We start from the raw sequence: 11,189 nt of genomic DNA on the forward strand, positions 1-11,189 counted from the left end.
TATCATTACATCAAAGAATCCTAAAATCCTTTCCTTATTTTTGTTTTAAAACTAATTATTGCTTTAATTAATTACTAAGTAGTAATTTTTTCCCAGCTATGGCAGATTGTAATTAGAAGTTTCTTTATTTTAAGGTTTTGGGAACCAACACAATTCGTCACTGTCGTCGTCACTCGATTAGTGGGTCCCGCTCATCTGACGTGTCTTTATACTGTCAGAACTTTACAGCAAAAAGAAAAGTACCAAAATAATAAAAAATGAAACACGAAAAGAGGAAAGCGTAACATCGCCGGCGATTACTCTGACGATCTTCATATTAAATCCCTCTCTTCTCTTCGAGCTTCGAGCTGCTCTGAAAAAACTCCGTTTCTCTCTCCTTATCGGAGTTGAATTTTCCGGCGACTTGCAGTTTTGAACTCCGGCGAACATTCACAAGTTTCTTCACGTAAGGTGAGCTCCATATTTCTCATTTCTGGCTTTGAACGGTTATAATAAATTAATTACTACTCCCTCAGTTTCAATTTATGTGAAAATGTTTGATTGGGTATGGAGTTTAAGAAAAAATAATACTTTTGTAATTTATAGTCCTAAACCTGTCAAAAATAGGCCAGAGTATCTGTGTAATTATAAATGATTGTTATGCAAGTTTAAGCTAAATTATTTCCAAATTTAGAAAATAGTCAATTCTTTTTTGGAATGGACCAAAAAAAATTAGGTTTCAAAAACTGGAACAGACGGAGTAATATATACTCGCGCATGAGGAAACTTATTGGGTTAATTTTTTTTTTTGACAGATAGAGCTGGTGGAGGCATTGGATGGGACATGGCGGAGCCACCGTCGTTACCGTTGAAGGAGAACAAGCTAGCCAAAGGAACTTTTGCGGTGGTCGGAATCATGTCTACTCTCGTCATTTATGGAATATTACAGGTCTGCTGCATCATGATCTTCGCAATGCGTGTTATTGTGTGTGTGTGTGCGCGCGCGTTTCATTGATTAGTAGAAGCATTATTAGTACAGTTATACACAAGAATTTGTATGCGTTATACATCTCTGTAGGAGTGTAGCTTTAGATAAGTGCTTACTTGGCCTACTTGCTTTGTTATGTACACCAACAACTATGCCACGGTCCCAAACAAGTTAGAGTCCACTATATGAATCCTCACCGACCATGTTATTCCATATAAACTCGCCAATATTACACAAAATAAACGTAAAAATAAAAATTAAAAAGTACTAGAAGATCTTCATATGTTCTAATGACATAAAAATCTCTGAAAGACAGTTGAAGGTAATATGACAGTTGAAGGGTTTAGGAAACAGAAATAAAGATCTTAGTGATTGTATGTTGCCTAAAAGAAAAAAGGAAAGTAACTGTCTTTTGCAATGCGGAGAAGTGCACAAAGCTTTTGCCTTTTGCCTTAATTTTGATAATGCTAAAGGTTTTTGAATGTTTCTTTTGCAGTTTGGAAAAAAGAAAAAAGGAAAAAACAGATTTGGTATTTAAGCTAAAAGAAGTATAGGAATTTCTTGTCTAATGTGCGTTGGTTTGTTAATTCTAAGACAGTTGAATTTACAATCATCTATACATATTTGTCTAGATTGAGCTACTTCACTTTCTTCACCTGACTGCATTCATTTTTTTGGATTGTATTAACGGTGTCAGGCATTTATATTTTTGGAGAAAGTATTTCACAGTGTAAGTGCTATTTTGGAAGATTACTAATATTAAGCAATTGAAATTACCATCTCAAGATATGCAAAGACGTTTCAGGAAAAACTCTTTGAGGGAAAGTTATTCTCTCTTCAAACCAATCTATAGATTATGAGAATGGAACTGCCGGGCAAAGCCCAAGGCCGTGGCTCTTCCTTTTAGCTTGAGATTCTCGTGTCATTCAGCATCAACAATGTCCGTTCAATATGGCCAGTTTGGTGTTGGACATGATAAGACACGGCTGTAGATATGAGACCTGTGTTGGATATGGTCTGGTCAACTTTCATCTGGTTTTATGGGTTTTGCGAACTAAACCAGCAGCTACAATGTAGGACCTCCTTAGAGGAAAAGGAGAAAAGGTGGAGAAGAAGAGCATACATTTGTTTGTTTGTTAGTTTTTTCTTGAGTCAGCCAGAAAACAAATATGTAAAAGAAGAAAAACTGACGCTTTTATATTTAGAGAATTTTAGTGATTGTATAGTAAATTAATGTATAATCTATGTGCATTCAACATACTTGCTGTATCCATACGTCCTTTTAAGGGCCCAGGCAACGAAAACTTGGCATACAGCTCATATATGAGCTGATACCTGACTCCGTCTATAATAGTGTCGTTTACGCTTCACTCAGTGGGCTCCAGCATAGCCTGTTCCAAGCAAAGATTTGAAGGTTGTCTAGTGTAGAAAAAGTCTAATTATGTTGAATCTTCTGGACTTGGATAATCTCATCTAGTCAACCTCAATTAGTTCCAGATTAAGGTGTAGTTGATTAATTGATAATATCAATCAGTGGGCCCACATCTTGCGAAAATATTGATTCTCCTCAAATAGCTTACAGATAATATGCATAAAAAGAGTCAGTAAATCACATTTCTACTGAACTATTATATTTTACAATCTACTTAAAAAAATAGTTATCTTCTACAACTATTCTCTCTGAAGTTGAAGCAAAACATACTTAAATCCATACCATAACTGGGCGTATGAATTTTACCAACCCTGTTATGTCAAACTGTCTTCGCATATGATAACAGTTTATGGCTTTTTCGTTTATGTTTTCATAAAAAAAAAGAGTTTATGGATTTCCCATTAGTTAATAAGAGTTCAGTTTGGGTAAAGTCCTACTGTAAGTACTACGCCACTATCATATGACTCATGTTTTGCATTTTCTGTTCAGTATGGTACTAAAGAGTAAAGACTAGTGACCTTTTTATCATAAGTATTAAGACGCTATCACACGGCTCATAGTTTGTCTTTTTGGTTCAATATAGTGGGTACTAAATACTAATGACAGTTTTATCTCTCTGCACACTTTGTTGCTTCTTAGTTACTCGTCATTTAAAAGGCTTCATATGTTTTTGTTAACAGTTTAAAGACTCACAGTACCTTGTGGAAATCCAACTGTTGATGATGACCTCTCTAGGATCTAATTCCTTGAAACGCCCCCCTCCCCCCTCCGGAGGCCTCTTTTCTAAGTGAAAATTCGATTTAATCTGAAAGGGGAATCTCTGTAGCTAATCAGGTGTTCGTTTTCCGTCTTTTTGCAACTTCTTTCCGTAGCTTCATCGTAAAAAATGCCTGTTTAACCACCGGCTTATATATATGTCCCGCTCTACTTGAAACTTCTATCTATTATGTACTGGAAAAACAAAACATGTTTAGAATATTATGTATTTTTTATCTTAACATGGTGGTGGAATGTGTACCTGCAGGAAAAGATCATGAGAGTTCCTTACGGGCCGCAAAAAGAATATTTTACATTCTCATTATTTCTTGTCTTTTGCAATCGGATTACCACGTCTGCAGTCTCTGCCGGAGTTTTATTGGTACTGGAATCATTCTCGGCTTAGTTCATCTGTTTTCTATTGTGTATTAAGAGCATAAGGCTTATATAATACTGCAAATATTCCTTCGCATTCTCTAATTTGCTTGTTATTCCTGGGAATCTTGAAGAACAGATAACATTCTACTCGTTTCTTTGTTTCTTATTTTAATATTCAGGCAAGTAAGAAGGCCTTGGACCCAGTAGCCCCGCTCTATAAATATTGTGTTGTATCTGTCTCTAACATCCTTACAACAACTTGTCAGTATGAGGTAAGTAGTAGCATATAAGACATAAACCAAGAACATCTAAAGAAGAAGCTGTAAAATGGCTTAAATCATTTAAAAGATTTCTCACAATGTATTTGAACTAAGCACTGGTTGTTTTGATGAATTCTTGCTTCAGGCTCTCAAGTACGTCAGTTTTCCTGTTCAAACCTTGGCAAAATGTGCCAAGATGATACCTGTAATGGTAAGTTAACTTGATGAATAGATTGTTGTAATTGCTTAATAACTACTGCATGCAATTTCTCTTGGTCCAGACTTCTCTAGCATAGGCATGATTAACTCTATCGCAATGTGTTTGAGTCGTGGCATTGCTATTTCTAGGCTTAGCTTTAACATTTTGTTTGTGAGAAGATATGACAATGGGCCTAACTCAACCCCGAAAGCTAGCTCATGAGAGGAGAATTGTCAAATACCTCCCTCAAACAATTTGGGACTTACGCCCAGGAATGGAACTAGAGCATAGATAACATAACACGGGCTCAAGATTGAGAAACACCACAATAGGGATCGATGGGTCTAGCTCTGATACCATATGAAGATATAGCCCTTGGGCAATCCTCCCCTCATTATCTACATTTTGTGATTGAGTTAGGCCCAAGGGTCATATCTTCACAGTTTGGAACTCATCACACCCATGATATCATATTAGTCTACTTTGAAAATCCATCGCATTTATTATTTCTAGAATTTTACTCATTCTTATGGAAATCCAATTGTCTGGTTAAAAATTTATTGTAACACAAACACTATTGGTATTTGCTAGGTTGTGAGTCATATTAGACATATAAACCCAACCAAAAATCATCCCTTTTGCCCAGATACTGAAAAAGCATGTTTGTATAATTTCCCATTAGACATCCGATAATGGGATGTTGTTTTGCTTACAATGTTCTTGTGTAGACATATCGTTAACTATTTAATCGTGCTTTCTACTTGATATCCTTTTCTCTTTTTCTTTTGTGCTGATGCAGATCTGGGGTACTATCATTATGCAAAAGAAGTACAAAGGACAGGACTATCTTGTGGCATTCCTAGTAACCCTGGGTTGTTCCTTATTTATTCTGTATCAGGTAAGTATTTTGTTTGAATTGCTTGTAGGGTATTATATGACTTGCTGCTTTCGCACCTTATGTTAAGAATCATTTTCAGAATACCTTATGTTAAGAATCATTTTCAGAATATTGTGTTCATGTCAAACTTTCATAAATGATGTTTACTGGTCGGAAAAAAACCTGTATAAATGATGCGTATTTGATGTCACAGACACGGTAGGTTTTCATCAATTACTGAAACTTTCATCGATTATCTTTGAGAAATTCCAATTCAAAGCATCACCTGTTAAATCAGTCAGTCGTCCACATAAGATCATGTTATGCCTTTATTTTTGAAGTCAAGAAATGATTTTTTTTTGTTCAACCTCTCACCTTTGATATATCTACCTTCTACTTACTCTTCATACACCTTTTTTCCTCTCTTTTTTGGTGTGTGTATGTGTGGTTTTTTTTTTTTTTGGGGGGGGGGGGGGGAGGGGGAGTAAAAAAATGGCATTGATAATTCATCAAGATGGTGTCACTTGCAACTATGGATATACTTAAAAGCTTTGCAAGATCCAATTATCTATACAATGTGGTTTACTTGTTATGCCAAAAGCATAAATGAAATAAAAGGGAGCTCTTAACTCTCCACAAAGGGTTTTCACACCCTGATATGATACTATTTTTTTGAGAAGGAGATGATTCTATTTTCCCCTCCAAATTAACCAGAAAATACAAAAAGATCAGCCTTCATATATTTTTTTAAAATATGAACTTGCATCCTGAGTTGACTAGGAAGGTTTCTACAGTTCAAGTTGACAGAGTGTTGGCAAATAGAATGTATCGAAGTTTTCATTTAGCCAATCTCTCTTTGCACTACTCAACTAGCCTCTGAAGCAGTTGAAAAGTCCAATGATTCGATACGTTCATATCAATAAACTTAAGTTTCAGAGCATAGAATCTCCTTTTCCTATTAACCATTAAATTACCTAGAAGGCTCAAACCCTAAGTGAAGCTTTCCTGAAGCTAAACTTATTGTTCTCATTGTTGATAATATCAGCATGGTGCCCCAATCCTCCCCTTTTGGTTGGGCGTAAGGGTCATCGAAATTGAAAGCCTCAAGGGCTTAGTTTTGTGGCTTCTTAAAAGAGACTGAAGGAAACATGCTAATGGTTGAGTCTTGTATGAGTGACTGAGTTTTCACCACCAAAGAATTCGCCCAAGATCCTATCAAAACTTCTTAGCCTCTTTGATATTACAGGTTTCCGTAGTTTTTACTGATTCTCCAAAATGAATAGATGCTCACTAAAGAGGTTCATGTTTTTGTATATTTTTGGAGCGCTATACGCTAACTTGTAGAGATGACTGGATGAATTTTGTTAAAAGACTAGCTTGTAGAATTCTTTAATGGTGTATACTCGTGAACTGGTTATTGGTTAATCCATTTTCCCAGTAAAAGTATTACTTGAAACTTTTTTGTTTCTGATAACCATGCTTGTGTTGGTCTGCTATGTTCTGAACTTGCATTAGCTTCTGAGATTACCTCCACTGGGTAATGCTTTTGCCATTTTGTGTTTGGTTTTAGGCAGCAGGTGACATCAGTCCCTTCAATAGAGGAAGAGAAAGCACAGTCTGGGGAGTTTCTCTGATGATAGGCTATCTTGGGTATGCATTATAACTCACATCATCTTCCAGCATTCTAAACCTTCAGCATTGGATTAACGAAATGCTAAGTTAAGAAATTGGATCTGCTAAAAGTCAAGACTTGCTTACTTGAGAAAATTGAGTATCTGAGCTTCTAGACAATTGGCATTCAATCTCATAGCGTGAAATTGATGGCAATTTGAGCATTGAAGTGTTACATACTGTTCACTTCTCTTTTCCTTGACTCACTTTATATCTCACTTGTCCTGTAAGATCGCCAGAAATGATTGTCTGAATCCTTTTCGATCACATACCACTTCATGATCTTAACTGCCAAGTCGATCCCCGATCCAGCAATATAACTCAGTTCAACGTGCATTGACAAATTAGTGAACTATTAAATAGTTATGTCGTGGTATTTGCATCAACGCGCGCGCGCCAGTTGGATAATGTTATTCTTTTCTGATGCTGTGATCCAACCTCAAAGCCTAATTAATTGGTCACTGAAGAATCATGAAAAACTTGAGTGAAATGGAAAGGTCATCTCATGGTTCTCCACCTCTTGCCCCACCCAAGAGCAAAACCAAGAAGGGTTATTTGGTCAACTGAAGAGCTGTGAAAAACTTGAGTGAAATGGAAAGGTTCATATCATGGTTCTCCACCTCGTGCCCGAACCAAGTGCAAAACCAAGAAGGGTTACTTGGTGCTGGTCAAAGTGAAAGATTTTAATGTTAAGTGGACAATAAAATAAAGATTAGCATATCATAGTTTCTGCATGTCTGATATATTAAATACTCGCCAACACACACGTACAAAATTTTAACATTAGAAACCAAATATACTTCTTGCAACTTTCTCATTCTTCAGTTTTGTTTCTATAACTTCTTTCCCCTTCCATTGTTGGGGACATCTAATATTTGAATGGAAGACATTTTCTTGAAAGAACATCGCTGCCAATTTGCTCCTGATGTCTGCACAGGTTGCTTCCTTTTTAATTTTTGTTTTTTATTTTCTTTTTGGATTATTAAGAGCAACACCACGTTGTTATTCCCCTTGGGAATTGAATGTTTATTTTTTAGTGTCTGGATATTTTTTCTAGGATGTTCACAAGCTTTATCAGTCATCTGATCTCACAGGTTTGATGGCTTTACGAGTACTTTCCAGGATAAACTTTTTAAAGGCTATGATATGGAAATACATAATCAAATATTCTATACAACGGTCTGTTCTTGTCTTCTTAGTTTCATCGGTAAGATCCCATTTATTGGACTTTGGTGACATGCCTTTGCAACTATTAAGTTTGTATTTGGTAAACATTTGAGAAATTCGCTTTACATTTCCAGAAGATAATATGCTGGACCATTTGGTTGTTCCAATGTCTTCTTGCTGAGCATGATAATATCCAGTTCCAGTCTATACCTGCCTGTATGTTTTTCATGTGCACCATGGAGGGAAGGGTGTGGCTATTATTTTTAGGTACATCATTGTGGTTACTTTTTACATAACACTGTCAAAGAGTAATAATTCTTTAAGTTTGTCATCAAAAAAATTCTCAAACACGCTAATAGATTCCAAGATTCAGTATATTTGGCTTTGAAATAGTTAACTTATATAAGATTTTGAGTATTGATATCATTTGCACCCAATTAAGTTTCCACAATAATTTCAAAACATATTTATGCATTTTTGTTTACATGATTGAGGATTATACTCTAGCAGAGACATCTGCAGACAGTGCAGGCTACAGGTTATATCAAATTACGTCCCTGCTTGTGGTATTTTGTTATAATTAGTTTGTGCTGCAGGTACTAGTGGTACAAATACGTAGTGTTATTTGTTTATGAAGTATTTTTGGTGCCACGCTTCATACTACTTCTGATGTTTATCTAGGTTATGTTCATCATGACTAATATTAACTGGATTCTGCTCTCTGTTTCCATGTAGGTCTAATTTTACAAGGCAATCTTCTAATGGCGATAGATTTTGTATCCCGCCATCATGACTGTTTCTTCGATATTACTCTGCTTTCAACTGTAAGTTGTCCAAGTAGAAATTGATTTATTTAAACAACTATCCTGGTTTCACAAGTATTTGTGCTGCCAACCCTTACTGTCACTAAAAGATGCATATCATGAAGCCCATTCCCTTTTACTTTTGAAGTGGGAAAAATGGGAGGACTAAACTGATTGTGGTTTTGGTTGCAGGTAGCAACTGCAAGTCAATTTTTTATTTCTTATACGATCCGCACATTTGGTGCTCTAACATTTGCAACCATAATGACCACAAGACAGGTATTAAGAAATACTATAAGAGTTTGAAAATTTGAATCTTCTTCCTTCTAAACTGGCCATGTGCACAAAACTAAAATGTGGTGTCTTATTAAATTTGTGTAGTTGGTGAGCATTTTGCTGTCATGCTTGTGGTTTGGCCATCCTTTGAGCTGGGAGCAATGCATTGGAGCTGTAAGCATCATATTCACTCTATTGGTTTTGTAAGCTAAAACTTCTTTACTTAAAAAAGAAAGAAATATCTTAGTTTGATTTCTTTTTATCAGGTTATCGTCTTTGGATCCCTTTATGCAAGAACCTTCTTGAAGACTAAACAGAAGTCGCCGTCATTGGAGATGACTGAAACTAGAGCTTCAGGTCCTTCATAAGGAAATCTATTATGAAGCAAGTTGTGACCATCGGAATAAGTGAATTGAAATAGCTCTCTGCAACTTCGATGCTGCTCGGAGAAAGATGTAATTAAACAGAGGCATGAATGGGATTTCTTTTTGCAGAATTCCAGATGGAAGGCTACCTTGCTGTTATTGCATTACAACCTGCATATGAAAATGGCATATGCAATGGAGCAAGATTTTACAAGCCTTCCTCAAATCTTTGCATGTTAAATTGCCACCTCACTAAGCAACATAAGTTCTATGATCTTTCGTTCAATTGACTATGGACTTCTTTTCCCACTTTTGGTACTTCAAAAAAGATGTATAATAGACAGTATGCAATGCATACTTGTTTTCTCTTCAGCAATTAGGAACTGTACAAGTAGACATCAGAAAATGCATGTGTTGTGGCTCTAACCTTTTTCAGCTTTAACACATTATCAGCTGGTGGCTTTCACTAGGATCATTCATACGAGTAATCAACGTGTAAATTTGATGAAGTGGAACATGACATATGTATCAAATCGACAAATAGCATGTTTGGCCAAGCTTCTCCAAATTCAAAAGTATTTTTTTGCTTTTTTTCAAAGTTGAAGTGTTTGATCAAGCTTTTAGTAGGAACGGCTCAACAACCTTGGTGGCCTAAAACCAAAAATATTAAAAGGCCCTTAACCTTCTTTCATAAAACACATAAACTAATGAGACCAAAAAATTCATGACTTTGGTCTAGCGTGCAGTGCATCATGTGCGGGTTAGACGCTCGTCAGATTCTTACAGAGGAATGAGTTCATTATGGATCGGGTTTCGAACTTTGCGCCACTTGACCTCGAAAGATTTCTTTGTTTAAAAAGATGAGAGACAAAATAATTGCTTTGTGATTTAAGAATCAATTAAATATGATAAAAAGAAATAGCTAATTCAAAAAAACTTAGTTAAAGTTAAAAAATAAAATCGTCAGAAACATATAAAAGAAGAGTGTACGTAGAGGAATAAAAATTAGAATTGATGACTAGAGTATTTAATTTAATGAGAGAAAATTTATCGTTATTTAATCACTCACCCGTACAACCTCAACCAAATATTTTTTAAAAAATAATAAAGTTTGAAATTTTATTAATAATAATTGCATAAATTATAATAATAATAATAATAATAATAATAATAATAATAATAATAATAATAATAATAATAATAATAATACATTACTTATTTTTGGGGCCCTTAATATTTGGGGGCCTAAGGCAATGACTTCCTTTACCTTACCTTAGGCCACCCCTGGCTTTTAGAAGAAGAAAAAAATGTGTTTTTGAGTAGAAACAGAAGTAATTTTGGAAAAGTAAAAAATTATAGTTTCTCCTTAAAAACACTTTTTTGAAAAATACTTTGAGAAAAATAACTTAAAATCACTTATTAAAAGCTTGACCAAACACTAGTTGCTGCTCGGAAGTGTTTTTTAAATTTATTGGCCAAACATAAATTGCTTCTCACCAAAAGTACTTTTGAGAAAAATATTTTTGAAAACTTGATTTGTGAAGCTTGGCCAAACAGGCTAAAATTGTACGTTTAGAACTGTCATACAATGGGGAAAATGATTACTACAAACTGTAGCTGAAATAACACGAGTTGCACCATGTTATTTGACAACTTTAATGGTGATGTGGTTGATCACATGAAAAATGAGACATTACACTTGATGTAACATTGTAATTCATGGTAAAAGATGAGTAGCAACTGCAGAAAGATTTCTTTTGTTGACGCATTTTATTGTTAGAAATTTAATATATTACTGTGCGCGAGCAAGTGGAAAAGAGAACGAAGAGAGGCACGAGTAATTGGTCTGCCATCGGAGAAAGCAAACCCAAAAGAAGTAACAAAAAAGTATAAAAGGGGGATAATAATTAACAATTTGTCTTGGAAATGAAACATCTTAATTTTAGATTACAATCGATATTTGTAACTACACGAGGGCAATTTTTTCAGGATTTAACAACCAGTTCCATTTTTAGTTTGAATACAAATTGATAACCAA

The 11,189-nt window shown here is 35.2% G+C and overlaps 1 protein-coding gene across 4 annotated transcripts; it reads left to right on the forward strand.

Annotated features, from left to right (window-relative positions):
• The first annotated feature begins 225 nt into the window (after positions 1 to 225).
• LOC104103708 (UDP-galactose/UDP-glucose transporter 5) lies at positions 226 to 9,708 on the forward strand. Of its 4 annotated transcripts, XM_070188131.1 has the most exons (13): positions 226 to 450; positions 795 to 928; positions 3,424 to 3,537; positions 3,713 to 3,805; positions 3,939 to 4,004; positions 4,792 to 4,890; positions 6,440 to 6,519; positions 7,635 to 7,747; positions 8,443 to 8,531; positions 8,703 to 8,789; positions 8,892 to 8,960; positions 9,053 to 9,170; positions 9,281 to 9,708. In XM_070188131.1, exons 2-12 carry the CDS (start codon positions 824 to 826, stop codon positions 9,152 to 9,154), a joined length of 1,017 nt encoding a protein of 338 aa, XP_070044232.1. In that variant the 5' UTR covers positions 226 to 450; positions 795 to 823; the 3' UTR covers positions 9,155 to 9,170; positions 9,281 to 9,708. The 4 variants fall into 4 exon arrangements, with proteins under 4 accessions (XP_070044232.1, XP_070044231.1, XP_070044233.1 ...); XM_070188130.1 differs by having other exon boundaries at positions 9,053 to 9,708; XM_070188132.1 differs by having other exon boundaries at positions 799 to 928; positions 9,053 to 9,708.
• The last annotated feature ends 1,481 nt before the right edge of the window (positions 9,709 to 11,189 follow it).

Source organism: Nicotiana tomentosiformis, chromosome 11, assembly GCF_000390325.3.
Source record: "Nicotiana tomentosiformis chromosome 11, ASM39032v3, whole genome shotgun sequence".
Taxonomy (NCBI): domain Eukaryota; kingdom Viridiplantae; phylum Streptophyta; class Magnoliopsida; order Solanales; family Solanaceae; genus Nicotiana; species Nicotiana tomentosiformis.

What these genes read in the sequence shown, in the direction of transcription:
- LOC104103708 (XM_070188130.1), top strand. Translation starts at nt 824, where the DNA reads ATGGCGGAGCCACCGTCGTTACCGTTGAAGGAGAACAAGCTAGCCAAA. An exon ending in TTGTCTTCTTAGTTTCATCG is followed by an intron (nt 7,748 to 8,442) that starts GTAAGATCCCAT and finishes GTTTCCATGTAG; the next exon opens with GTCTAATTTTACAAGGCAAT. An exon ending in GGGAGCAATGCATTGGAGCT is followed by an intron (nt 8,961 to 9,052) that starts GTAAGCATCATA and finishes TCTTTTTATCAG; the next exon opens with GTTATCGTCTTTGGATCCCT.